Source organism: Panthera leo, chromosome E2, assembly GCF_018350215.1.
Source record: "Panthera leo isolate Ple1 chromosome E2, P.leo_Ple1_pat1.1, whole genome shotgun sequence".
Taxonomy (NCBI): Eukaryota; Metazoa; Chordata; class Mammalia; order Carnivora; family Felidae; genus Panthera; species Panthera leo.
The window spans coordinates 15,403,515-15,431,299 of NC_056693.1; the positions used below are offsets into that span (position 1 = coordinate 15,403,515).

At 56.4% G+C, this 27,785-nt stretch overlaps 1 protein-coding gene across 1 annotated transcript in view; it reads right to left on the reverse strand.

Annotated features, from left to right (window-relative positions):
* RYR1 (ryanodine receptor 1) overlaps positions 1 to 27,785 on the reverse strand; it is a 112,979-nt gene that overhangs the window by 38,665 nt on the left and 46,529 nt on the right. Inside the window, exons 48-81 of the mRNA XM_042920374.1 lie at positions 27,529 to 27,749; positions 27,349 to 27,439; positions 26,330 to 26,470; positions 25,765 to 25,928; positions 25,569 to 25,647; positions 25,205 to 25,294; positions 24,589 to 24,729; positions 24,115 to 24,189; positions 23,940 to 24,015; positions 23,516 to 23,639; positions 22,808 to 22,923; positions 21,172 to 21,239; positions 20,945 to 21,066; positions 20,413 to 20,462; positions 19,938 to 19,998; positions 19,593 to 19,831; positions 17,058 to 17,139; positions 16,386 to 16,516; positions 15,834 to 16,166; positions 14,791 to 15,031; positions 12,137 to 12,224; positions 11,965 to 12,057; positions 9,711 to 9,881; positions 8,103 to 8,162; positions 7,680 to 7,817; positions 7,018 to 7,130; positions 6,716 to 6,812; positions 6,360 to 6,466; positions 4,740 to 4,791; positions 4,537 to 4,605; positions 3,037 to 3,136; positions 2,679 to 2,758; positions 2,509 to 2,585; positions 1,596 to 1,669 (exon numbers count right to left, since the gene is read on the reverse strand). Of these exons, the coding sequence (XP_042776308.1) occupies positions 1,596 to 1,669; positions 2,509 to 2,585; positions 2,679 to 2,758; positions 3,037 to 3,136; positions 4,537 to 4,605; positions 4,740 to 4,791; positions 6,360 to 6,466; positions 6,716 to 6,812; positions 7,018 to 7,130; positions 7,680 to 7,817; positions 8,103 to 8,162; positions 9,711 to 9,881; positions 11,965 to 12,057; positions 12,137 to 12,224; positions 14,791 to 15,031; positions 15,834 to 16,166; positions 16,386 to 16,516; positions 17,058 to 17,139; positions 19,593 to 19,831; positions 19,938 to 19,998; positions 20,413 to 20,462; positions 20,945 to 21,066; positions 21,172 to 21,239; positions 22,808 to 22,923; positions 23,516 to 23,639; positions 23,940 to 24,015; positions 24,115 to 24,189; positions 24,589 to 24,729; positions 25,205 to 25,294; positions 25,569 to 25,647; positions 25,765 to 25,928; positions 26,330 to 26,470; positions 27,349 to 27,439; positions 27,529 to 27,749 (3,964 nt within the window). The remainder of the gene's footprint in view (positions 1 to 1,595; positions 1,670 to 2,508; positions 2,586 to 2,678; positions 2,759 to 3,036; positions 3,137 to 4,536; positions 4,606 to 4,739; positions 4,792 to 6,359; positions 6,467 to 6,715; positions 6,813 to 7,017; positions 7,131 to 7,679; positions 7,818 to 8,102; positions 8,163 to 9,710; positions 9,882 to 11,964; positions 12,058 to 12,136; positions 12,225 to 14,790; positions 15,032 to 15,833; positions 16,167 to 16,385; positions 16,517 to 17,057; positions 17,140 to 19,592; positions 19,832 to 19,937; positions 19,999 to 20,412; positions 20,463 to 20,944; positions 21,067 to 21,171; positions 21,240 to 22,807; positions 22,924 to 23,515; positions 23,640 to 23,939; positions 24,016 to 24,114; positions 24,190 to 24,588; positions 24,730 to 25,204; positions 25,295 to 25,568; positions 25,648 to 25,764; positions 25,929 to 26,329; positions 26,471 to 27,348; positions 27,440 to 27,528; positions 27,750 to 27,785) is intronic.

Consider the following 27,785-nt stretch of genomic DNA (forward strand, 5'->3'; position numbering starts at 1 on the left):
CAGCAAATGAAGACCTGAAGGGTCCGGAGTCATGAAGCTGGGGCCTCAAGTGTCTTTCTAAATATCTGTGTTCCTCTGACGTCACCACTTGTGTGCCGTCTGGGAATGTCTGCCTACCCAGCAGAAGTTCAGGCAGCTGGTATCTCCCTCAGCCCCCATCCAGGGCCACGGAGGGCGGAGTTAATGGATTAAGGGGATTGGAGTCAATTTCACGCAAAGGCTCTGAGCAGGAGGGGATTGGGCAGGGAGTGGATCCAAAGCCAGCCAATTGGCTCAGATGCCTTGAAATCAGCCAATCCAGGAGATGCGGGGGAGGGGGGGGGGAGGTGTGTAAACATGGGCCAATCAGAATGGGCATCTGAAAGAAGCCAGTCACCGTGGGCTCTAGAGGAGGGAAGAGAGAAAGGGAGGCTAGATAGGGATGGGCCAACCAGAGCAGGCGCAGAGGAGGCACGCACACCAATCAGAGTGGATGCTGGGGGCAACCAATCCGGTTGGCGTATGGGAACCACAGACTTGACCAATCTGGGGTCGCGGGCGCAGAGAGCGGGGGTAGGTGGGAGTGGGGATTACCACACCCCGGGACTGCGAATCTGGGTCTGGAAGTCTGAGAACATCCAGCTGGAAAGGGATCTTTGCCATCTTCTCTAGCTTCTATTTTACACATGGGGAAACTGAGGCTTATAGAAGGGAAGAGACTTGTTCTTAGTCTCGGGTATTGTTAGTGGCTAATCGGGGACCCGAATCTTGGTCTCTGGACCCCTGATCTCAAGACTTTCTGCCGGCGGGATGCGTCGCTGAAGGGCTCCTCCTCCCTGGATGTCCCAGATCCTCAGCCCCCAGGTGGAGGGGGGCAGTTGGGGGTTAGAAGGGAGGGGTGCAGCAGCATAGCAAGGGGAATGGGCTGGGGGAATTACCGTTCTGGCGGTTGATGACTGGGGCAGCCAACAGGATGGGAGGAGGAAGCAGGAAAAAAGAGGGAAAAAAAAGAGACAGGAAGGAGACAGAGACAAACACAGAAAAATAGTGACACAGTCAGAGATGAAGAAGACATCGACACGAAGAGAGGAACAACCACAGAGAATCAGACCGATAAGGAGACAGATGGAACCAAGGAAGAGTAGGAAATGAGGGTAAAAGTGGAGGGAGAGAAAGAAGAGGGAAGAGAAAAACAGGTGTACAAGTCGAGGTGGAAGGGCAGGAGGCGAGGATCAGGGCAGAAAAGTTAGACACGTCACAACACGGCAAAGAGGAGACTCGATTAACCCGGATTAGGGACATTAATGAGAACAGCAACCAGGGTGGGAGACTTGGGGCACGTGGAGGGCAGGGGTCGGTGTGGTGATGGGTGAGAGAACACAGGACAGAAGGACAGCCAAGGGTGGGGACCCCGAGGAGGGAGACCCGGGAGGAATGTGGGGGCAGGCCTGGGGACCACTGCACGGGAGGTGGGGGTGGGGGTGGGGGGTGGAGCTTGGGGATGGCTGTGGAGCGGAGGAGTCTTGGAGGAAGGGAGCTTTGGGCAATGTGGGCGAGGGGGCGATCCCGAAGGAAGAGGATGTCCCAGGACAGGGAAGCCCAAGAGAGGGCCTCACCGGTTCCATCCTCGTTCACCATGCCCAGCCCCTCCGCCTTGTTCTGTCTCTCGAAGGCGTTGAGATCCAGGACGCTGTGCGAGGGGCGGGGGAGGTGGAAGGAAAGATGGGGAAGATGGGCTGAGGCCTCTGCCCTCTTTCAGAGCCCTGCAACGCCCCCACCCCCACCCCCACCCCCACCCCACCCTGCCGTTAGCGAGTGGAGGGCCACGGTAAACCAGGAATGAGCTGAAATCATCGAGAGGAAGCAGAAACAGAACTGGAAGAAGCCATGTGGCCGCAGCTCACAAGTAAGGTGGGGCCAGGATGAAATATGCACAAGTTGAAATCAGGAGGAAACAGAAACCCTCAATTAGCAAAGCTGGTGGGGGAGGGGAGGAGTCAGTTGCCAGAAGAGAACAAAGGCAGAGGTAGTAGTCAAGTTAATAGGGGTCATCAGAGAGAGCCCCAGTTCCCTGCTGCTTCAGTGCCTCTTGAATTCTCCACAAGCTTTGGGCTTCAGCTGTTCATTCATTTTTTTTTTTTTTTTGAAGTTTACTTATTTATTTTGAGAGAGAGACACAGCATGAGGAGGGGAGAGGCAGAGAGAGAGGGAGAGAAAGAATCCCCAGCAGGCTCTGCACTGTCAACCGGATGCGGGCCTCGAACCTAGCAACCGTGAGATCATGACCTGAGCTGAAACCAAGAGTCATGAAACCAAGATCATGACCCACGCTGAAGTTGGATGCTTAACCGACTGAGCCACCCAGGAGCCCCTCCAACTGTTCATTCTTAAAGCCTCTCGCTATTGTTATGATGATCGGCTCCCTGGTATTTGAGCTAGTTTGAGTGGGCCTCTGTTGCTGGCGGTGGTACCGAGTGGGGGCACAGCAACCGCAAAGAGCGTGACTGAAAGATGTCCCCTAGACCCTACCTGCATGTTTGCATCAGCGCCTGGATACTCTGGAAGAAGCCAACTTCCTTCTTGTCCTTCAGATAATCCAGCATTTTCTACAGAAGGGGTGGGCGGGGAGGAGGAGCTGGGAGTCACACAGGAACCTCCCACCCCTCTTAGCCCTCTTCCCAAGTCCCTTCTCCTGTTACCTGTTGCACATCAGCATTGCCTCCATTTAGGATGGAGATGCCCAGCTTCAGGGTGGAGGACACCATGGCGCCCGTCTCTCCTGCCGGGGGGACGGAGGGTGGCATAAGAGGGTCCGCTCAGTTTGAGAGCACTGTTCTCCACCCACCAGAAAACAGCCATCCCAGGGTACGTGGGAGAAGTGGGAGGGGGGGAGCAGCATGCCAGGGCGAGGGACGGGTGAGACATGGCGAGGCAAGTGGAATGTGTGAGTGCTGGCGTGCAAAGCACAGGCATGCGGGGTGGGCGAGGGTGCCCCGAGGTCCCCGGGGAGTGGGGACAGGATGCGTGGGCTCGGGAGGAGGGCCTGCACGAGGGCACCTTTGCAGGCGCTGATCATCTGGAGCACCATCTCCGCGGCTCCCCGGTTGTGCAGCCGCGCCTGCTGGTACAGGAGCCTCTGCTTCTCCATCTCTTTCTCCTGTGGCAGAGCCAGGCCCGCGGCACCGAGTGAGTCCAGGCTCGCCAGCCCGCCTTTTCCCCTCACAGCCTCACCCTGACCCTCCCTGCTCCAACCACACCTCATTTCTTTCTTTTTTTTTTTTTAATTTTTAAAACGTTTATTAAAATGTGAGAGAGAGCGCATGCGCAAGCTGGGGAAGGGCAGAGAGAGGGAGACAGAGGATCTGGAGCAGGCTCCAAGCTGCCAGCAGAGAGCCCGAGGTGGGGCTCGAACTCACAGAACCGCGAGATCATGACCTGAGCCGAAGTCGGACACTTAACCGACTGAGCCACCCAGGCGTCCCCACACCTCATTTCTTTAATTGTGAACTCCCTCTATCCCCTGGGACTGAAGTCCACGATTTGTCTCTTGTGCTCAGTGCGGGGCCAGACACGGAGCAACCTTAACTTGGACCCACACATGGACCCCCAAAGGGGCCTTGAACAGGGGAAAAATTATATTTTTATGTTTACCGCCCTCTGACTGAAACGGAGCATTTCCTTCCATTATAAATCATAGCAATATTAGAACCCATGGTTGTGTCACCAAGAAGGACCACAGATGTTTCCATGCCGCGTTATTTTTGCAGCCATCTTAAAACACTGCTTATGTTCATTACTCATCAGTTACTGTAGCTACTGGCCCCACTGTGAAATCGTGTCATTTGAAGGATGCCTAACCCTAACCCTAAAGGCAGTTATGACTGTCTTACAATTTTTTAAACAATATTTTGATGGTTCTTTCAATATGCTTGTTTCCTCTGCTATGAATTCATTTTATACATTTAAAAACATACTTCTAAGAGAGGCTTCACCAGACGCCAAAAGGGACCCTGGCAGAAAAACGGTTAAGAAACTTGGGGAAGTGCTTACTGACTGCCTTAATGATGAATGGATGGGTCAGCTGCGTGGTTACCAGCTCTTTCTCACTGCGTGGCCTTTGCACATGCTGTTCCCCCTATCTGAAACACCTTTCTCCTTTTCCTCATCTGGCACACTCCTTTTATCCTCCTGCTCAGACATCTCTCCTCCGAGAAGCCCTCCCTGACACCCTTCCCCCACAGGTTGGGTCAGGCACCTTGCTTGGGCTTCCACAGTCCCCTAAACTCCCCCCGCCCCCCCATGTCTCCTTGAGCTTCTTTGGATTCCCCGACCCTGACCCCTCTGCCTGGAGCTTCCCTCATCACCACCATGAATATTGTTGCTGTCTGCTCGATGTATCTGTCTTGCCAGTAAACTGAGTCATTGCCGTGTCCCCAACATCACCTAGCACAGGGCTGGGCCCAGAGCACTACTCTGTGAACACAGGCTGAATGAATGAGGAATGACCGAAGGCAGGGTCCCTTATCCTTTTCTCAGGGACCTCCTGATCCCACCTACCTCAAAGGAAACCTCAACTTCCTCTTCTTCGGCTTCGCCGTTCTCCCCTCCCTCCTCCAAGTGGCAGCTCTGGGGATGGGGCATCAGTTAGGGATGGCGGTGAACAGGGCAGACGCCCCAGTTCACCCCCAACCCTGTCAGTGGACAGGCACTGCAGCTGGGGAGAAGGGAGCCTGGCCTGGGGGATGGGGGCAGGGCCTGACCTTTGCCATGATGTCGGCATACGCCATATACAGGTAATCCTCGTCCAGTTTGCTGAGGAAGTAAGGGAGGAGAGAGTCAGGACCTGGTGGAGAGGACCCCCATCTCATAACAGCTTCCGGTTTTCCTTTGGAGAGCCATGCTCAGGCTGTGTGGTTTGGGTGGGAGAGACTGTCCACGGCCAGAGTGGGCATGTGACTGAGGATGAGCCAGTTGGTATTTTCGATCTGCTTGGCCACCGTAATAAATAGATACGAGATGGTTATGGGATTCATGCTGGTCCACTGGAACTCGTTCTGGGAGTGTTGCTGGAACTATTGGTAGATGTGCTCCCTTTCCACTGGGGTTGCCAAAATGATGTGATGGACACCTGGAACTTCTAGGGCCATTTTGCCACCTGTTGGTTCATTTGACCACTATGACCTTCTTGGGTGTCCTCAGCAAAAATAATAATAATAATAATAATAATAATAATAATAATAATAGTAGTAGTAGTAACGGCCAACACCCATTGAATATTTACTCTAAGTTAGTCCCTGTTCTAAGTGCTTTATATATGTATTAACAAATTAATCCTCACAATAATCCTATTAGGTAGATACTACTGGCCTCATTTTACAGATGCACAAAGATCCTTCTTGGCCAAGCCACACAGCTTGTACCACGATTCAACCCTGGATAATATAACTCCAGAGTCATGGCTTTCCAAAGGATGGAAAACAGGACGCTCAGTGTCCCAGTGTCCCGTGTAGCTGGTGGTGGCCTGATGTCAGAATGCTGGCAGATGAGAGATGTACAGAAGCCCACCAAGGAGAGCGCCTTTTCTTGGATAAAAAAGATCTTGATTTTGCTCAGAGGGAACAAAAGGCTTTCTCTTTCTTTCTGCCTGGCATGTGGTTGTGTCTGGAAGTTCAGCGATCCATCTTATGACCACAAGACAAAAGGTCAGAATGGCAGGGCAGAAAGCCCGAACAGAGCCCGGGTCCCCATCTGCCATCGTGCCGCTGCCCAGCCCTGGACTTTCTCCCTCCTGACTTCGTGGATGTGTGAAACATAAATCCCTACGCCTCGATTTCCTTATCCACAAAAAGGAGCTGACGGTGGTATCCGTCTCGTAGTGCGAAGATTAAGTGAGAGAGTAGATACGTCAGGGGCCCAGCACGGGGCCGGACACATAATAAGCACTTGATAAATGTTGCCTGTTACTACTGTTCCCAGCAGCACCCTTGTTTTAGTCCCAAGACTGTCATTAGCCTGTACAAAGCTTTTGTGTGCATCAGAAAAAGCCCTCTTCTCCTTTCTTCCATCTGTGGGAAATTTGTTGTGACGTGCTGATTTCTTTCTCGTAACTTACTGATTTTGTCTGAGCAAGACACTTTCATCCAGACAAGCCTACGCTGATATTGCCTAGGATGTGAACTCTTCAGAAGCGATGCCCTTGTGAAGTGCTCAGCCTGCAAAATGGTCCACGGTGGCCCTGCCTGTCCTCATAAAGTGACATTGAAGGATGGGCTGTGGGGCTCCCCTAGGACACACAGGGTCTGCCTCGAGGAGCAGGGTGGTTGCTAGGGGCGGGGAGGAAGCAGATTCCTTCCCAGGATTGAGGGGGGGGCGGTCCTCACCTCTTTTCAGTCAGGGCAGTGCGGCTGAAGTGCAGGACCAGCTGGTGCAGGGGGTCAGGCTTCTTCTCTTCCACCTCCTCCTCCTCCTCCTCCTGCTCCCCAGCTTTCTAGGGGAGGGGTGGGGCTTGGGAAAGGGGGTTCTAGAGTCCCCACTTGTTCCCCCCCCCCACCACACACACACAGCCCGGCTGTGGCTGGATTTTCTCTCTTTCCCCACATGCTGCACCCAAGCCAGGGGCCGCCACTCCCCATACCCCTCAAGGTGAAGGGTGACCCCCGGAAATGTGCAGCCAGCAGCCTTGACCCCCAGCCCTATCCAGCCCTGCCCCTATACTCCCAGGCAGGCCCCAGCTCACTGAAAGGTCATCTATCATGCGGTCTTCAAAACTGTGGTCTTCGGTCAGGATCCATGCGGCCTTGTAGCTCTCCAGGAACATGTTACATGCACGGTGCCTGCGGGGTGGGGGTGGGGGGGGGAGGAGAGGAGGTGTGTGGCATCACTGAGACCATCCCCGCTCCACGCCTCCTCTGTCCTTCCACACATCTACCTTCCCAGCCATTCCCCAACGCCCCATGGGGTCGGCATTCTGTCCTCCCGCCTCCTCAGCCAGCCCTTCTCCACCGCCCCTCAAGCTTCCTTCTACCCCGGGGGTCTTACGTGGGCAGGTTGTACAGGGGGGTCATGCGGAAACAGGCAACGACCGCCCTCCGGCGCTGCTTGGACAAGAGCTTGTGCCACACGGCCTTCTTGGATTTGTAAGGGTGCTCGATCTGGGGGGGCGGGGGAGGGGGGGACGCGGGCGGCAATCTATCATGTCCCCGCCTCTACCCCGATCTGATTCCTACCCCAGACCCCCTGGGTGAAACTGCCCATCTATGCCCAGGCCCGAATTCAGGCCCAACTCACAGGGCTGTAGGAACTCCCCGGCCGTACCAAGAGAGTCAAGGTTCGAACCTGGGCTTTGCTTCCAGACCGAAATGTCTGTCCTAGGCCCGCCCACAGGCCCAGGGTCACTACCCAGGCCCGTCACCATCCAGAGACCCACCCACGGTCCTGCCCAGAGTCAAGGCGTCTTCACCAGGCCCCACTCTAGACCCCAAATTCTGACCCTGACCCCGCCCCTAGGCCCGAGATCTAAGCACCTGGTCCTTCCCCTGGGGTTCCCAAATTCCTTTCTAAAGCCTCGTGTTTAACTCCAGGCTCCACCCAGAGGCCCAAGGTTCACCCTCAGACCCCGCCCACAGATTCAAGGCCCGCCCTTGCTCCGCCCAGAGACCCCAGCTCCCCGCCCCCTCCCAAGACCCTTCCAGCCCAGCCACCTGCTCCAGATGGTAGAGCACCGCAGACACCTCCTGGACCCTGCGCACGATCTTCTCGGGGTCGTCGGCGTCCTCCTCACGGCCCGGGAGGCCCCGGTACAGGGCCATCTGCCAGCGCAAAGAAGGGGAGCCTTCCACCTGACGGGAGGGAAGAAGGGCGGCCGGCGTGAGGGTCCCTCCCCCTGCTGGCTCCCGGTTCCCCAGCCGGGCTCGTCTGAGGGCCCCTCCGCTCGCTCGAGGTGGGCTTCTCTGGCTGCCCCGCCCCCCTTTCGGTGCCATGACCATTCATTCTGACCATTCATTCGGTGGGTGAGCACACGTTAAGGTCCTTCTCACCCTGCCTGGTACAGAGTAAGTGTACTTGGCTATTATTGTTGCTACTGTCCTAACGTGCCCCTTTTGGTTGCAGATTAAGGAGGGTACCTTTCCCTGAAGGTGAAGGTTGTTCTGCAGATATTCCCGGACCTCCTCATCTGTGTCTTTCTGGGGAGACATGACCAGACCGGGTCACTCTGATGGCCCAGCATCCTCCTTAACCCACTTCCCTCTCCCTTCCAGGCCCATCATCCCAGCAGCTGGCGAGAGGCTTGTGGGGAGGGGGGCATCTGAGAGAAACTGAAAGGGTCCGATGGTCAGGAATTGTCAGAAGGGAGTCCTAGAGGCCATAGATGCACCTTGAAGAGACAGTAAGAATTAGAAGGGCCTTGTGGGGATGTGAGTGGAGGTAGGGAGTGATGAGAGAATGCCCTCAAAGGTCAAATGAGGCCACCGAGGGATTATTGGAGGTCAGTGGGGGGTCAAAGTGGGGCTGCGAGATGGGCAGGGAGTTTTTGAAGATCAAAGGAGGTGGGGGGGGGGGAGTATAAGGGAGACAACAAGATCAGCAGAGGTCATGAGGGATCAGGCAGATCAACCAAGTCACCAGTAGGGTTTTCATGGAGGCCAAAGAAGGGTCAGCGGGGGGGGGGGGGGATTCCCAGAAGAGAGGGGCCCTCAAAGACCAAGTTGAGGGGTCAGAGGGGCCCTGGAGGGCTCCGTGGGTTCTTGGCAAGACTCAGCAGGTCCTAGGAGGAGATTGAGGTCCTGAAGGGAGGAGACTTTAGGGCTCCAGGAAAGAGGGTGTTTGTGATACCAGGGGGAGTCAGGGGTCTTCGAGGCCCCAGAGGAGTTAATAGGTTGTCAGGGTGTTTAGCAGAGTCCTGGGGAGACTCAAGGGGTCTTGGGCAGGGTCCTGGAAGGACTTCTCAGGTAAGGCTGGTAAGGCTGGGGGGTGCTATTCCATACTAAGGGTGCATGGGATCCTGGGAGTCCTCCTTGGAGCCTCAGGGGGTTCAGAGAGTGGGATCAGTTGATCTCAGGAATCCTGATACATCACAGGTTTGGGTGTGGTTCTGGGGAAGGAGCCATTAGGATCCTGGGGGGTACTTAAGATCAGAGTGCTCACTGGAACCCTGAGAGTCAACAGAGCCCAGAGGGCGGGGTCAGCAGGGTCCTGAGGGAAAGAGCTGGTGAGCTGGAGAGCTCAGTGTGGACCCAGAGGTTCAGGGGAGGGCCGGTGGGATCATGGGGGACTCAATGGGTCCCAATGGGAGGTCCTGGTGGAGGACTCAGAGGCGTCTCAGGGGGGCTCATGGTGTCTCTGGTGGGGCCTTCAGGGTCCTAACAGGTTAGGCATGGTTCTGGGGGAAGGTGTTCAGGAGGGTCCTTGAAGGCTCAATATGGTCCTTGGATCCCAGGGGTCTTAATGATATTCCTGGGTTTCGATGGGGTTCCAATTAGGATCCTTAGGTCCCAGGGCTCTGCCTAAGATATCTTAGGATATTGGGCAGAGCCCTGGATTCTCAGCAACCTAGGGGAAGGTTCAGGGCATCCCAGGGGATCCCATGAGTCCTCAGTGTCCTGGAGAAAGATTCATTAGGGTCCCAAGAGAGGACTCCCAGTGGGATCCTGGGGGTTCAGTAGGGTCCTGGGGGCTTGGTGGGGTGCTGAGCAGGGTGCTGGCAGGTTCCCGTAACGGGGCTGTGCAGGCACCAGGGCGTAGCGGTTCTTGGCCTGCACGATGAGCTCCTGGTCAGTGGGTGCACACATGTTCAGGCCGATGGGCAGCATCTTCTTGAGCGTGGCCACAATCAGTGACGTCTGCACAGAGTACCGGTCCCCTCGGCGCTTCTTCTTCGTGCGTTCCTGGTCCGAGCCACCTGACTGTGGGGACATGGGGCTCAGCACCAGCCCGACTCGCAGCCCGGCCCCAGGCCCCAGGCCCCAGCCCCAACCTGTGCCATTGTCCACGGCCTGGGCTCCAGCCCGCAGCCTGGGTGCCGGGCATCCCCTCCCTCATCTGAGAGCCCGCATCCATTTCCACCCCAGACCTTGCTGATCTTTCACTTCAGGCCCCCAGCCCTCACCCCAGATCCTCCCAGACCGAGCCTCTGTCCCCAGTTCCCAACCTCTATCCCAAATTCCAGATTTCCCCAAATTCTGGGCCTTTCCCAACCTCTGGCAGTCTTCTCCCAGAATCCCCTAACAACTTGCAGTACGGCACCTCCCCTCCCCCACAACATGCGCAACCCTACACTTGATATCCCAAGAGTGAGGTCCCCAGAATGAAATAAAGATGCAGAACCGTAAAGAGTCTCAAGAGACAAAAGAAGTTGGGAGAAAAAGAGAGACACTGAGAGACTCAGGCAGACAAGGAGACAGGAAGACAGAAGATGTAAGAGAGATCCAGAGAGGTCTGGAAGCAGAAACACGGGGCACAGAGTCCCACAGCCGTGTTCTGGAGCCTTGGGTGCGGACCCAGGGCCAGGGCCACCCCAGTCATGCCAACGAGAAGCCCCAATGACAAACTTCGGCCGGAGCCACATTCACTCCGGCTCGCAATACGGAGCACGGCCTGTGTGTGAGCCAGACACTGCTGAGACCACATGCAGAGCCCCGGGGCCCTGGGGGCCACCGGCCAGATGCCATCCAAGGCTCAGAAAATAAGACACTTGACTAAGGTCGCACAGCCAACTGCCAAGGGTCAGGATTTGAACCCAAGTCTGCCTGGTTCCGGAGCCCAAGCCTTAAGCCCAACCATGCGCGTGCCTTTCCCACCCCATTCCCATTCCCCGTGACCTCAGACCACAATGCTTCGCTGCATTGAGGAAAGCTGAGAGATTTTTTTTTTAAACAAAAGTTAAAAAAAAAAACAAACGTTAAATTGGCAAAAGCTGAGCGTTGGGAAGGGAATGGGTGGTTGGGGGTGGGGATGGGGGAGAGAAGAAGGATGGGGGCTGAAAGCCAAGGGCGAGAGGCAGGGAACAGGGGCAGGAATTTTCTGGAGGGGATGCAGAAGCCAGGGTGTGGGGGAGAAGAGGGAATTAAGCCAAGAGGCATGCGGAAGGTCCCAGACGTGGGGCTGACCTGTACATCTCCCGCCTGCTTCGTCAGGGTGCAGACAAAGACAAGAAGGGTTACCCCGGCCCCTCAGAGAACCCTAGGCCCAACTTCAAGTGGGCCCCACCCCAGCCCCCTTGCCCCAGCCCGACACACAGCCCCTAGCTGGGCATTTCCGGACCCCGAGTGGAAATGGGTGGGTGGGTTTGGTCTTTAGGCCCCTGAAGAGGGCAGTGCTGAGAAGTTAAGGGTAGAGGAGAGGGGGCATATGGGATAATGAGGAGATGGGAGAGGAAGATATTGGGGTGAGGGAAGGAATGGAGGAGGGGAAAGTGGGAGGAGAGGGGAGGAAGGAGGAGAGAAAGGATGAGGCGGGGAGGAGGCAGAGGAGGGAGATGGAGAGGAAGGAGGAGAGGAGAGAGATAGGAGTAGGGTGATGGGGAGGAGAGAGAGGGGGAGGGTGATGGGGAGGGAGAGGAAGGGCATGGGGAAGACGGAGAGGGAAGGGATGGGGAGGAGGGAGAGGAGAGATAGGCAGGAGGAGAGATAGGGAGGAGGGGGATGGGAGGAGGGGGATGGGAGGAGGGGGATGCAGAGGGAGAGGAAGGGCATGGGGAAGAGGGAGAGGAGAGATAGGGAGGAGGGGGATAGGAGGAGGGGGATAGGGAGTGAGATGAGGAGGAGGGAGATGGGGAGGAGGGAGGAGATGGAGGAAGAAGAGAGAAATGGGGGGAAGGGAAAAGACAGAGGAGGAGGGAGGAGATGAGGCAGGGGGGAGATGGGGTGCTGTGATGGCTGCGGGCACGTGGCCAGGGCAGGGAAGGCTAGCTGGTGAAGGGGTTAGGTGGGAAGGCCTGGAGGGTGCTCCCGCCCTCCCTGCTACGTGCTCTCAGAGCAAAGCACCCACCTTGGCCATTTTGCTCTTGTTGTCAGCGGTCAGAAATGACATGTTGTTGATCTCATTCTGGACCACAAAGTTCTGCTCCTCACGCTTAAAGTTCTGGTGGGGGAGGCAGTGTCAGGATCAGACGGGGCAGTGAGGGTCATGGGAAGGAGGGCCAGCGCGGACGGGGACTCACGTGGGACTTGGACCAGTAGATGAAGATCTCGCCCACCATCCTGAACAGCTCCTCGGCGCTGGGGTTGGGCTCCGTCAGCCAGTGCGCCCTGGGTGGGCAGGGAAGGGGCCGGTGAGGGATGGGGTCAGGGCCCCCCAGGAGAGGACGCCACACACAGAGCCCTCAGGGGAGGGGATGGGGGGACCTGGAGATTCCAACGGGAGGGATGGGATGGAGTTTTCTAGGGTAAGCTGGCCATTCAGATGATCTAAACATCTTACCCATTGCTTTAAAAAAAGGAAGTCCTTTTTTCTATCTCTAACCTTTTTATTGAAGTATAACATAAAGTGTCAGCTTGATGGTTATCACAAAGTGAACACACTGGTGTAACCACCACCCAAGTCAAAAAATAGGGGCGCCTGGGTGGCTCATTCAGTTAAGCGTCCGACTTCAGCTGGGGTCATGATCTTGCAGTTTGTGAGATCGAGGTCCAAGTCGGGCTCTGTGCTGACAGCTCAGAGCCTGGAGCCTGCTTCGGATTCTGTGTCTCCCTCTCTCTCTCTCTGCCCCTCCCCTGCTTGTGCTCTCTCTCAAAAATAATAAACATTAAAAAAAAATATATGGGAATGCAAGCTGGTACAGCTACTCTGGAAAACAGTATGGAGTTTCCTCAAAAAACTAAAAAGAGAACTACCCTACGACCCAGCAACTGCACTACTAGGCATTTATCCACGGGATACAGGTGTGCTGTTTCGAAGGGACACATGCACCCCCATGTTTATAGCAGCACTATCGACAGTAGCCAAAGTATGGAAAGAGCCCAAATGTCCACTGATGGATGAATGGATAAAGAAGATGTGGTATGTATATATATATATATATATATATAACGGAGTATTACCCGGCAATCAAAAAGAATGAAATCTTGCCATTTGCAACAACGTGGATGGAACTGGAGGGTATTATGCTAAGTGAAATTAGTCAGAGAAAGACAAAAATCATATGACTTCACTCATATGAGGACTTTAAGAGACAAAACAGATAAACATAAGGGAAGGGAAACAAAAATAACATAAAAACAGGGAGGGGGACAAAGCATAAGAGACTCATAAATATGGAGAACAAACAGAGGGTTGCTGGAGGGGGTGTGGGAGGGGGGATGGGCTAAATGGGTGCGGGGCACTAAGGAATCCTAAAATCATTGTTGCACTATATGCTAACTAATTTGGATATAAATTTAAAAAAAAGAAATAAAAAAAAAGAAATAGAACATTTCCAGAATCCAGAAGTATCTTCACGCCCCTCCCAGCCACTCCTTTTTCCCTCCACTTGAATGACCCTTATGCTGACCATGGATTATTTTTGTCTGCTCTTGAACGTTACATGAATAGATGTAATAGGTACTCTATTTTTATTTTTCCTGGCTTCCTTCGACCTGACATTTGTGACATGCATCCACATCGTTGTATGCTGCAATAATTTGTTCATTTTCATTGCCGTGTAGTATTCCACGGTGGGAATGCGCCACAATTTATTTGTTCAAACTCTCCGATGCGGTGCACGGACTCCTGGGAACCTACACTACAGCAATACACCCCGTCGTGCGTGTGAAGAGGGGTGTGCATGGGTGTATACAACATTCCTACCAATGCTTCCCATTTCTGCTCCCGTGACAGGCATAGCTAATCAATCAGAGCCCCCTTTCTTACAAAGCCCTGATGCAACCTGAAAATCTTTTCAACCAGGATGGAACTAGGAGTTGAAACGTATTCACTATCCCTGGATTAGGCTGCCCCTAGGAGTTAATGATTCTCTGAACCCTGCTTCTGATTTTAGGGAGATGTTAGCAATTGGTTGATACCTGTTCTTGCTTTTGACTTAAAAAAATTTTTTTTTATTTTTTGAGAGAGAGAGAGAGCATGAGTGGGGCAGGGGGGTGCACAGAGAGAGGGGAACAGAGGATCAGAAGCAGGTTCCAGGCTCCGAGCTGTCAGCACAGAGCCTGACACGGGACTCGAACTCATGAACTGTGAGTTCATGACCTGAGCCAAAGTCGGACACTTTTAACTGACTGAGCCACCCGGGTGCCCCTGCTATTGACTTAAAAAAAATTTTTTTTAATTTTTGAGAGAGAGAGAGCATGAGTGGCGGTGGGGGGCAGAGAGAGGGGGACAGAGGATCCGAAGCGGACTCTGCACCGACAGCAGCGAACCGGATGCAGGGCTTGAACCCACAAACTGCAAGATCATGACCTGAGCTGAAGTTGGACGCTCAATGGGCTGAACCACCCAGGTGCCGCACCTGCTCTTGCTTCTCCTAAAGGCCTGTTTCTGAGGAAAGTCCGGCTGGCCAGATCTGGACTGTCTTCATTTCCCCTCAGTGACGGAGGAAGGCCTGACCATTGGGCCTAACTGCACGAATCAGCCCCATCCACCCAAGCCCAGAGGCGGCCTCGCGGGGGCTCGGCCTCAGGAGGTGTGAAGGAGAAGGGGAGCAGACACCCGCGGGCTGGATTTTGTGGGGCCAGAGGCAATGGGGGGGGTGGTCAGAAGGTTGGGGGGGTGGGTGAGAGCTGGAAAAAGTTTATAGTAACTCAGAAGGTGATGGGTCAGATGGGGCTCCGGGAAGCCCAAGGTCAGGCTGAATGTGCACGGGGACGGCGGGGACTCGCTGACCTGTTGTTGTCCACATAGCGGATGAGCAGTGGGTAGAGGGCGTACAGGTCCCGGCAGAGCACAGAGAACTCATCCCGCACCAGGAGCTCGCCCTCCTGGGCCTCCGCCTTGGCCTCCAGGCGCAGCTGCTCCTCCTCGGCCACCACCTTCCCCGCCCGCTTGCGCAGCCGCCCGATGGTGGGGATGAAGTGTGAATGCAGCAGCTCCGGCCGGGCCCGGCTCACGATGGGCTGGGCGAACACTGCAGGGGCGAGGCGGACGGAGGGGCACGCGCTGCCGGCCAGCCTCTAACTCCAGCACCTGACCTATGACCTTGGGTCCCACGCCTGAGCTCGGGCCCTGACCTCTGACACAGCCCCTGACGCCTGGTCCCAATCACAGCCCTTGACCTGAACCTGTGACGCCAGCCACCTCTGACCCCCCTGTGACCGACTCATAACCTGATAGCTTACCTTGGCCTATGACCTCTCACCCTAATCTTTGACCTGTGACCTAGCCCCTACCCAAACTCTTACCTCACTGTGTGATTTCTGACTATGACCCCTGGTTTCTTACCCCAGCCTCTGACCTCTGACCCCGGCCTCTGAGCCCAGCCCCCAAGCTCTAGCTTGGCCCGGTTTCTGACAGAGAACTTCTGAACCAGGAATCCCATCCCTTTAAAGACTCATTTCTTGACCTCTGGCCTACAAACCCCTCCGTATCAGGGCCCCTGATGCGTGACCTGGTTCTCTGACCCTCTGTATAAGGAAGCCAGGCCTCTGACCCAATTCCTAACCCTCTCCAAGGCTCTAGCAATTCAGAATCCGGCCTGGAGGACTTCCAGGACCCATCCATCCACCCCAGACCCTGAGAACCCGAGATTCTGACCGCTTGTGATGACTCCTCGCCTTCTGAGCCTGAGAAAACCTGGACTCTGACTCCTGCCAACTCCCAGGAAAACACAGACCCTGGGGATCTCCCTCTCAGACCATGAGATCAAAGGGCCCGAGCCCCAGGACGCTTCGGCCCCAGTCCTCAGGACCCTGGTGCCCCCCCAGACCCACCGGCGAGCCGCTTCATCCACGACGCCTCGTCAATGCCCAGGTTGTTGACGATGATTCGCAGGATATTCCCCAGCAGGGAGTTGAGGTGGTCAGAGGTGACAGCTGTGCAGGGCGGGGGCGCCCCCGCGGGCAGGGCGGGCGGGGGGGCCTCGGGCCCGCGCTCCCACCAGCGCGGCAGGTAGCTGCACAGCATGGGCAGCGTGATCTCGATGACGTGCGGCATCTCTGTATAGCGGGCCCCCGACTCGGCCAGCCCCCCGATGTCCGCCATGAGCCGCTCCAGCACCGGGATGTCAGGACACATCTCCTCCACGCTGTTGGGGAGCCCCAGGACTGGGGTGCGCAGAGGGGTCAGGGCATTCCAACCATCACTCCCAGACCTCGGTGTCCCCACCACAAACCCGGGCCCCGACGGGCTCCAGACTCCTCCAGTCTGGAGTGCCCCCAACCTGGGGAATCCTCAGCCCTCGGAGCCCCCCCAAAGCGGGCCCTCCCCCGGCCCCTGCTGGGTAGGACGTTTCCTCACACCCGCCCCAGCCCCACACCACTTACTGGCCCGCTCCCGGGGAGACTTGGTGGTGTACACGGAGCAGGCGTTATACTCGTTCAGCTGAGGCTCCAGGAACGCCACCGGCATGGCCGCTGCCAGGCGGGCCAGGCACTCCCCGAGGGCCGGCCGCAGCCTGGAAGAGGGGCCTGCTTGGCTCTGACACGTCCCCCGCCCGGTGCTGCGTCCCAGCCTCCGTCTCCATAGGAGTGCGTCTCCCCAGAACTCTCTGGAGCCCAGCCGTCCACCCAAAGCACGAACGTGGCCTTTTCCCTGGGTTCTCATGTGCCCTCTCGCTCTAACTGGTGATCCCAGCTCAGGAGAGCCCACCCACACGGGCACTGCCGGGGCCCCTCCTCGGTGCCCCCAGCGTGCTGTGGCTCCTGTGTACCACCCTCACTTCTGCGTGTCTCCTGCCGGGGCAAGCTTGCACCCCGGCAGGGAGCCACCTGCCATCCTGGCCAGCAGGCGCCTGGGGCCGATCGGGCTTCCTTCACTGGCCTTCCCCCGAGTGCCCTCAAGTGGCCACCTCGGTGAACTGCAGCTGCCGCCGAGCATGTCCGTCGTGGAAGACTGCTCATTTCTGTTTTTCACCCACCCCCATCTTCTCCTGCTCCTTCCTCCCCCCATCCCCCCAGCACCCACCCCAGCCCCAAACTATGGCTCTCTCTCCTTACTTTTCCACGTAAGGGTTCCTGGTGGTTCCCAGAGAGTAGATACTGCACAGCGTTCGGTAGCAAGAGACCTGGACGTCATCCACTGAGAGAGAGAGGGAGGGTGAGGGTGGGGGAAGCACCCCGCCCTCCTCCCTCACCTCCAAATACTGGGTAAGAGCTGGGCAGTCGAGAGCCAGCCTGCCATTTACCAGTTTTGTGACTTGAGCAAAGTGCCAACACTCTCTTGGCCTCAGTTTCCCTATCTGTAAAATGGGGATACCTACAGTATCTTCCTCATGGGGTGGTTGTAAGGATCCAAAGATTAATGCTTGGAAACCAGTTGGAAGAGGGCACACAACAGGCACTCAGTAAAGGCTGTTCTTTCCTTGGAGGGGAGTCATGGATCTCTCTGATGATAGCGATGGACACTCTCCAGAAAAATGCAAACATCCAACCCTGACGATAATTTTAGGTCATCCCCCTGCCGACCCCCAGAAGACCAGGTTAGGAACCTCAGCAATTTTACTAATGTCTCGAGATAAAAAGAGGGCAAGGGGGCAGTTATAGATTGAAGAGACTACGTGGACATAACAACCAAATGCAAGGAGAAAAACCTGACTGGATTCTGAATTTTTTTTTTTTAAATCAAAGACATTTTGAGAGTAATGAGGGAAATTCAAGCACAGTCAGGTTAGGTGGTGATAATGATATTGTGATTACATGACAGACAGAAGGTTCTCATTCCAGGAGGTGCAGACTCAGTATTTAGGGATGAGGTGTCACGGTCTGTGGAACTCACATTCTAAAGTTCAACAAAAAGGTCTGCAAATACTTTTGCTCATAAAGTGAAAGGTTAAGCAAACGGGGCAAATTGCGAACAATTCTCTTCTTCTGGCTCTTCTGGACACTTTAAAATTCTCTAAACAGGGGCACCTGGGTGGCTCAGCCGGTTGAGCGTCCGGCTTCGGCTCAGGTCATGATCTCTCAGTCTGTGAGTTCGAGCCCCGTGTCGGGCTCTGGGCTGACAGCTCGGAGCCTGGAGCCTACTTCGGATTCTGTGTCTCCCTCTCTCTGTGCCCTACCCCACTCACTCTCTGTCACTCTCTGTCTCTCCCTCTCAAAAATAAATAAACATTAAAAAAAATTTTAATTCTCTGAACAAAACGTGAGGGTGGGGGAAGAGCCCCAACCACGTTCAACTTTTCTTACTTTTGGCAAAAGGTTCTAATTTCAAAGAAACGGTGAACTGAGACATGGCTCAGCATCCGCCAATCCCCACGGCCCATGGCCTGCTGGCCCGTCCTGGACACCTTGCCAGGGTGTTCCCTGGGCCCCTTGGCCCAATTGACCTTGGCATCTCCCCCAGACTCGTTACTGCTCCCAGTCCCTGTATCCTGGAGGCCCCACTATCCGAGTGTCGCAGGCCGGGGCCTTGGGCTTCACTCTGGATACCTCCCCTCTACCGCCCATCTCCTCGGCCTCCTGAACATCTCTCCCACCAGCCCCCCCGCCGTCCTTCCCCCGCCCCCCACAGTCCAGACCACATCTCATAAGGCTCTTTCTTTTGAGGACCTGACACTCCACTGGGCGTGGCATCTTGCCTGTGTCTCACTAACACACTGTGCACATTGTGTTCCCAGATCCCAGGCTGGGTCACACAACAGGTGTGCCATTTGGTGGCAGAAAAACGGCAGACGCTGCTAATAGACTCCCAATATCTGCTCTTAACTTTTCTCTGCTCTTTAGGAACAGACCTCCAATGTTTAGCTGGACACGTGACCTCCCAGAATAAAGGCTACTTTCGCAGCCCCCCTTGCGGTGACATGTGGCCGCATGCTGAATTCTGGCCAACGAGACGGATGTAAGCAGGACTGACACAGACCACATCTAGGTCGTTCTTGTAAAAGAATTGCAGTGCCCTCCTCTTTGCTTCCTCTCTCCTCTTACAGACTAGAATGGGGATGTAATGAACGCCGTGCCATCCGGGACCCTGCGGATAAAGGCAGTATTTCCAAGATGGCAGGGTAACAAGATGGAGGGAGCCTGGGCTTCTGACATGGTGATGCACTCACAAGTAGGCTCTTACATGAGAAAGAAATACACCCCTTTCTTGTTTAAGCTACAGTGACTTAGGGTCTTTTGTTAGAAGCTGCTGAACTCAGGGGTCTCTGGGTGGCTCGGTTGGTTAAGCGTCTGACTTCAGATCAGGTCATGATCTCACGGTTCATGGGTTCGAGCTCTGCGTCAGGCTCTGTGCTGACAGCTCAGAGCCTGAAGCCTGTTTCAGATTCTGTGTCTCCCTCTGTCTCTCCCCTCCCTTGCTCATATTCGGTCTCTGTCTCTCAAAATAAATAAACGTTAAAAAAAAAAAAAGCTGCTGAACTTATATCCTCATTAACTCATTCTGTCTCATGAACTCATTCTGTTACCTACCAATTCACTGAATGCACACTCAGACACCTGGGGATTCTGTCGGGCACACAGGGATGGCTGGTGTCAGCAGAATCGCACCCCACCCCCGGCCCCAGTCCTGCCCTTGGGGTCAGGGGTCCTTACGGATAACATCGTCTCCGAACTGGTGCTGGGCGATGTGCTGGAAAAGCGTGGTGAGGACCGGCAGCAGGGCCACCGTGGTGTAGGTGAGGTTCTGGCCCACACCCTTCACCTGCGTGCGTGCTTGGGACACCTTGCCCAGACGAAGGTTCTCCACCATCTTCTCGATGTCCTCTGAGGCGCTCTCAAAGAAGGAGCGGAGGCCGGCCTTCACGATCTCGGGGCCTGACTTCATCACCGTCCTAGGAGGGAAGCCGGGGCGCGCCAGTTCTAGAATCTGAGATTCGGGATTTCAGGAGGTCAAGGAGAACAGGGGTTTGGGGCGGGGGTGGCCACCAGGCCCCATACCTGGCATCCAGGGAGCGTGCCAGGATGTGAAGACAGTTGACCACAGCTGGGGCATCCGTCCCTGGGGAAGGGAGACGGGAGAGGGTGAAGGAAGGGCTACAAGGGCAGCGCCTTCCCCTACATCCACCTCCCCCCCGCCCCACCTCCACCTGGACCCCCACAGGACCTGGTCCTTCCCCAAACCCACTCTGCCTGCACCTCCCCCATCCCAGCCCTGACCTTCGGGCCATCACTGTCTGAGGATGAGTCTGTGTCCCCACCGGCCTGGGGGCTCCACGAGGGCGGGGCCCAGGGCTGTCCCAGGCACAGCCCTGTCCCTAGGACTACCCAGGCCGTGTCTGGGTCCAGAGGAACAACACGGTGGAGGTTGTTCAAATTGAGGCCTGAACCGGGAGTTGTTTCTTCAGGGTGGGGTTGGAGATTGCAGGGAGAGAGGGAAGGTTAGAGAGAAGAACCGGGGCGGGGAGCTACTTACCAAAGAGAGAAACTCGGTGCCGCACAAGAGCCGCAAGCTTGCAGAAGAGGCTGAAGAAAGAAAGGGACATAAGGACGGGGGAAACAGACAGTGAGGACACCACGGGGCAAGGACAGCAGCGGCACAGTTAGGGACAGGGACAGAGGGACAGAAGACACAGCCAGGAGGACATAGGATGGTGGAGAAGAGAACGAAGGTGACAGGAAGGGTGGGGAAGGGGCAGAGAGATGAGCAAGCTTGAGAGTAACGGGCAGACACGGGGGTGCTGGGGGGTGGGGAGGCTGGTCTGCCTTTCTGACAGGGCGACCAATTCGTCCCATTTGCCTGAAAGTCCTACATCCTGGGAGACCCCTCGGTCCTGGGCACAAGAGGACAGGGAGTCACCCTCACCCTTCAGTCACCTCTGTAGGTAGAGTGGTCAGTGCCCAACACCCAGGACAGAGCCCAGACAGTCCCAGGTTGGGAGGACAGGGTCCAGGATTGCAATCCTGCGAGGTCAGGAGGCGGGGTCAGGGGTCCCAGGGTAGCCCACCTGGTGATCATTTCCTTCTCCTTGTTGGAGGCGTGGCCACCACTGCCCAGCACTTTGGCCGGTGTGGACAGGAAATAGAGGCAGTGGTTGGTGAAATACTGGTTGATCAGAGGGAGCAGGATCTGGGGGTGGGGTGGGGAAGAGACGAGGCGGGCTGGGTGAAGGGGGACTGGGTGAAGGGGCCCACCAGTCCCCAGCCCCCTCCAGCTTCTCAGTCCACCTCTCACCTTGGCAAAGAATTTAATCTCCTGTTCGTGGGGGGACTTTTCCACTCGTCCGCTGCTGACCACAGCCTCTGGTGGCGGAGGGAAAAGAGAGGTGATGGTGGGTTCAAGGCTGGGGAACTCAGAAGGTGCCTAGGGAGGGAGGGGACTCGAGGGTTAAGGGAGGAAAAGATGGGAGATTAATGCTTGGTATAAAGCCACCTCTGTTGGCTTTGAGGTAAACCTCTCTCTCCTGTCTTTCCTGTGTTTCCCCCTAACTCCTTGATCAAGCCCTTCCTGCGGCTGAAAATGGGGAAGAGGATAAACTAGGATGGAGTAAGGTCATGGAACATCCGCTTCCTCACCAGCCCTCTTCTTCCTGAACTTCAGTACTTGGCACTGAGTCAATGTGGAATGAATGAATGAATGAATGAATGAAACAAGAAGTCAATGTTGGCAGACTAGAATTAATTTTAAAGCAGAAGTCAATTTCAGGTAATAATAACAGTGAGAGTAATAATTAATGATAATAATAATGCTAATAATGTCCCTGGCCCTCGCACGATCTCCTCCCAACTTGGAGGTCTGTACAGTTGGTCCCCTCCTTCATTTTACAGATGAGGGAACTGAGATGAAATAACTCAGCCCAGGTCACCCAGCAAGAACAGGACAGAACTGTGACTGGTTACGGTGGACAGATGGGGAAACCGAGGCACAGAGAGGAGAGGGAGTTGCCGAGAGGCGCTCAGCATGAAGGATCAGCATGTGGGATTCGAGGCGAGGTGTGTGAGTGCGTCCTGCTGTGCCACTCATTTGAGGGGGTCTGGGGGTCCTGGGGGGCTCTCAGGGGGAATGTTGGGATCTCTGGGGGAAGCTGGGAGGGATTCTAGGGGCCAGCTGTGATTCTTAGTGGGGTGTAAGAGGCACGTATGGGGCACACCAACAGCCTCCATCCCCCAAAGAGACTCAGAATCTGCCCAATCCTCACCCTCTTTGGTCCCTACGCCCACAATCTGTTCCTAACGCAGCCAAGGGGAGTCTGTGAACACCTGAAGCAGGTCAGGGCTCTCTCCTGCTCAGAACCCTCCCGTGGTGCTATTCCACTTGGGGTAAAAAGCCACAGTCCTCCCCATGCCTGCAAAGCCCTACGTGATCTGCCCCGTCTCCTCCCGCTGTCCACACTCAGTCACTCTGCTTCAGCCAGTTGGGCCTCCTGTTTCCCCAGGGACTTCTCAGAACCTTCGCACTGGCTGTTCCTCTGCCTGGAATACTCTCCTTAGATATATGGCCAGCCCCCTCCCAGCTCCTTCAAAGTCTTCCCAATTACTCTATTTAAAATTTAAAGGGCTCCACTCCCCCAACGCCCCCCCCCCCCACAACTCCCAGTCTTCCTTAGCTGGTTCTAGTGTATTCTTCTTCCCCAAACACTAACTGCCTTCTAAAAACTTAAGGTATCTGACGTTAATCGTCTGAAGGCACCACAGGAATGTAAACGCTGGAGGACAAGGATCTTTGTCTCGTTCACTGCTGTGGTCTCGACACCTGGAAGGAACAGTGTCTGGCACAATAATGAGGTGAGGGGAGGGAAGGAGAAATGCATGCGCCGGGTCCTTGGGTGAACCTGTAGCTATGGCAGGCATGGGGAGGGACTCCCCCGTACCCAGGTGGGCGATAAACTCCTGGGAAATGTCCATCCAGCGCAGCAACTGCTGCAGGAAGCCAAAGGCGAACCGTTTCTCGATGGAAGACGTGTCCAGCTCCATGTCCTTAAGGCCTCTGCGTGGACAGGCAGAGAGGGGTCAGCCCTGTTCCCCGCTCCTCTCCAGTTCCCCTCTGCTTTCCTACGGCCGGCCGCTGCAGGTTTCTGCCCCACGCCAGGTCCCCCTCGAGCTCCTAGCGGTTCCCTGGCCCCGCCTCTCCTCCTCAGGCCCCGCCTCCCCTCAGGCCCCGCCCTCTTAGCCTCCTGTCATCCCCGGCCTTGCCTCTCCTCCCAGGCCTAGCCCCTCCCCTCTCTGGCCCCAAACAGTCCCCCAGGCCCCACCCTCTTAGCCTCCTCCCCTCCCAGGTCCTAACTCTTCTCCCGAGGCCCCACCCTCCCGGCCCCCCACTCTCTGACCTTGCTCCCCGCTCTGAGGAGGCCCCCCCATCTTGGCTTCCTCTCCCTGGCCCCTCCCCCACTCTCCAGGGCCCACCCTCATAGCCACCTCCTTTTTCTGGCCCCACCTCTGCTCTCCGGGCCCCACCCCTCTCAGCCACCTGCCTTCCCTGGCTCCGCCGCTTTACCCCAGCCCAGCTTTTCCCAGTTTTGGCCTGGCTCGTTCCTCTCACATTCCCCGCCCCTCCCTGGCCGGGCTTGCAGCCCACGTGCCTGGTGACAGCATAGCCGTTCATCTGCAGGAACTTTAGCAGTTCCTGGGCCTTCTCTCGGTCTCGTGCCTTCTCCTTGGCTGTCAGTGTGTCGTACGGGACCAGCAGGGGGTGGGTCCCACCACCTGGAGCCGCAAAGACCAGAAATCAGAGGACTGGGGAGACCCAGGCCATTCTCACTGAAGTGGTTCTTGCTGCTGAGAGCACGCATAATTAGAGTAATAAAAACAGAGGTAAGGGAACCGAATCATGGCTTTCAGAGGATCGTCATATGCTCACCACAGCCCTATGGTAGTAGATGTTGTTATTATCGGGGGTGGCGAAAGCAATGGTTCAAAGTCACACAACTCTAGTCCCTTGGGACTCTGGAGTTAGGGGACTTCGGTGAAGAGGGGCCTGTGCGGGGATGGGACGGACGCTCTCACCCTTGGCCTCCAGCTCCTGCTTCTTCTTCCGCCCCCACGTGTTGTGGTAATTTTCCGCCAGTTGTTCTGCCATGGCCTGGAATGGACGAAAGAGTCAAGGCCCGGACTCAGAGGATGTCCTTCTCAACCCCAACAAACACCTCCATGCCTCTAGATAAAGGATCAGGGGTTTCACCTGCAGCTCCCGGGACAGGGTAACTCCGCTGAGGTCCGGGGGCTGGGGGTTGTAGCCTTCTCGCGGATCATACGTCTGGGAGGACGAGGGAGAAATGGGGGTGCTTGATGGACTAGCAGGAAGTCCGGGCCCCAACACAGTTTACCCAGTTTACCTCCTCCACTGGCCCTAGACCCCTGCTCTTCGCCCCCCCCCCCCCCAAGGCCCTGTCGCTAAGTCACGCCCTCTCTCCTCTGCCCTTCGCAGTTCTTCAGACCCACGCCCACTCCCTTCCCAGATCTCTCAGCCTTGGCGGGCATCTGGCTCCGGGCCCCCAAGATTTCCCTGACCCCCGCCCCCCCTCCCCCCACGTCCTTTCCTTGGCCCTTCTCCCTTTTCAACCCCACCTCCCGCCTGGCCCCACACTCTCCTGGCCCCGCCCCCGCCGCTCACCACCTCCCATGACCCCGCCCTCTGCCCCGGCCCCGCCCCCACCTGGGCACTTTGGGATATCTTCCGCGTTTTCTTCTTTTCTGTCTTCTCCTCTTCTCCCTCCCTGGCCTTCTCTATCGTCCATTCCCAAGCAATCATGGCCTTCAAGGACTCCTTGATGGGCCAACGGTAAATCTCTTTGTCCTGGGGTGGACAGGAAGGCGTGGAGGTGGTGAGGTGGCATGGGAGGGAGGTAGAGGGAGGAGTCCCTGCCTCAGCCTTACTGGCCTCCAGTGTCCTAAGAAGTGGAAAGCCTCGACTACGTGGCTAGGAGGAAGTGGTCCAGCTCGGATTCGAACTCCGGTCTCTTACCTGCTCTGTAACAGAGTCTCCCAAACAAAACTCTCATGATCTCATTTTACTCTGGAGATTCCGAGAAGTTAAATGGCACAGTCAAGGAATCAAATCCAGTCTGACTCTTTCTAAGAGAAGGAACACTAGAAGTCCGGGGTCTGGGGAGGCAGCCACGTTTGAGGGAGGGCAAAGTCCATGCATGCGGAGCCCTAACCCGCAGCCCCAGCTAGATCCAAGCTGATGAAGCTGCCTCACTCCTCTCTGAACGCTCGAATTGGGAGGTTTCATTTTGGACCCTCAGCATTGGGCCCTGAGATTTGCTCACCTTCTCTGAAAAGGTCTTATAGGGCCTCAGCATGGGGTGGGTCTTCAGTTCCTCATCTATGTTCTCCCCATAGGACCAGTTGTTCTGGATCTGGAGGTGGAGAGGGGACAGGTCGCACCACCATGGAGGTGGGGGCAGGGGGCAGGATGAGGAGGAGAGAGCAGCCTGGGAGACGCAGAGGGGAAACCCTGGAGGGGCGGGGGGCTCTGGAAGAGGCTTTGGGGTCTCCGAAGAGTTTGGGGTCCCAGGGAAATCTGGGGCCTCAGGGAAGACCTGGGTCTGGGGTGGGGGGGCAGGTGGGGTCTTGAGAAAGGCTGGCAGGAACGGGGGCTGCTGGGGGGTGAGGGAGGACCCTGACGCCAACCTTGTCGAAGGCCCACTTCTCATGTGTGTACTCCGCAAACTTGTTGATGAAGGAGTCCAGCTTCTCCGGGATGATCACACTATTAGGGGGGATGGGGTGGGCAGATGTTAGCGCTGGCCCATCCTTCCATGTCCGAATCCTTCTCCCTCTCCCGGTCCCCGGTCCCCACCCCGCTCCTGCCCCCAGGCCTCCTCACTTGAGGGTCTCCACGGGCCGAGGGTCAAAGTTGCCTTCAGCATCCACCGTGGCCTTTTTCTCGGCCTTGGATGAATATGAGGCGTCCACGTAGTCGGGGGGCAGGGCCCCTGCGATGGCGCACAGACAGGGCATGGCCATGCGGTACAGCTCTGGATCATACTTCTGGGGATGCCGGGGTGGGGGGGGGGTCACTGCAGGCCTGGCTGAGCCTTCAAATCCTGGAGCCCTAGGGCCTCAAACTCACCCCTCTGCTAATCAACCCCTCTTCCCTGAGCCCCCAGACATCAGTTATGGTCTCTCCCCCTGAAACCCAAACCTCAGCCCACCTGGACCCTCCAAACCACCCCGGCATCACCCCTCTCCAAGCCCCCAGACTAGCGCCCATCGCCTCTTCTGTAACAGCCAAACCAGAGACCCAACTCCTAGATTCTCCTGGATCCAAACCTGCAGAACTAGCTCCCTCCCTGAACCCCTGAATTGGTAATTTCATTCTGGACCCCCCCACTTTGGCCCCCAAGCCCTCCCAGCAGGCTCCTTTAGGTGCCCCCCCCACGTGCCCGGACCTTGTGGGCCAGTGAGTCAAAGATGCCCCAGAAGAGTTTACGAGTGAGGTGCAGCTCTTCCTCTGAGGTGACCCCGAAGCTAGCCCAGCCTGTGGGGAGGCAGTAATACTTCCAGCAGCGCTCATAGTGGTTGGTGAGGAGCTGGGTGGGAGCAAGAGGGCGACACACAAATGAGGGGCGCGTAGTAGGTGGCCGGCAAAAGCAAAGCCAAGGAGGCTGGGGCTTTTAAATTATGAAGGGGACGTGGGTCATGCAGGTACTAAGGGAAAGTGCTTATTGGGGAGTGGTCTGGGGCCGTTTATGATAATTCAGCGCTCTAACGTGTAGTCAGGATAGGCATTGGGCCAGGGCCGGGTTTGTCTGTTGTCGTTTTACACAAATAAGTATGTTAAGATTAATCCACGGGTAGGGTTGTGTGCAAACGGACGTATGGACAGAGTGATCTGCGCTTCTGTGAATTACCATGGCGGGCAAATACACGCAGAGCCCCATGCAAATATATGGTAATTGGGAAGAGGACCTCCACATCCAATAGGCAAATCTGAAATGGGGGTTGATTCAGATGTATTGTGTAAATCAGTCCAGACAAGGGGTGTCTCCTTATGCAAACCAGCATGCAAACGAAAAAACTAACAGGAAAGACTGCGAATATTCAGAGTAGCTGTGGTGCTATGTATTCAGATGAATGCACTCGTTGGAAAAGCGTAAGGCTGGTGGTCTGGGCGTGCGAGTAAGCGCGCTGATTAGGAAAAGCGGTGTGCTCACGCAAAGACGTGCTAATCTAGGCGAGGACTGGCTCACTGTGAGGCAAATTAAACGCTAACTAGGGAGCGTTAGAGGCCCCGACGACGCCAAGCGACCGTCCTGGAAATCCTAGTGCGGCAATGAGAACGCCTCAGAGGTTTCCGTGGGGACGCCGCCCTCGCTTGGCGGGTTAACGGGGCCGGGCGGTGCGTCACAAAAGAGCCCCGAGGCGGCCCGAGGGCGGCGCACGCCGGAGAGGGCTCGCCCTCATTCACCTTGAGCGGCATCTTGGCGAACTCGTTAAGGATGGGCACGTCGAACACCAGGCGCCGCAGCAGGTGCTGCAGCATGGACGGGCGGATGTACCTGCGGAGACAGGCGCGGGGCGGTGGGGGTCTCGCCCCCAGGCCGGCCGCCCCCCGCGGGCCCGCCCCCGCCCCCCGGCCCCGCCCCACCTGCACAGCGACATGAGACATTCCTCGATGACGTCGCGCTGCGCCTTGGTGAGCGAGCGGCCGCGGGACAGGCGGTACACCGTGTGAAGCATGGAGTCCACCATGATGGCGCGGTGCTCGGTCCCCGCGAAGAGCGGCGCACACTTGGTGATGAGCGGCAGCACCGCCAGGCACAGGTAGCGGTTCAGCGCCAGGGCCATCTCCGTGGTGCTGAAAGTGGCCTGGCGAGCAGAGCCGGGGCCTCAGGCCCGCTTCGC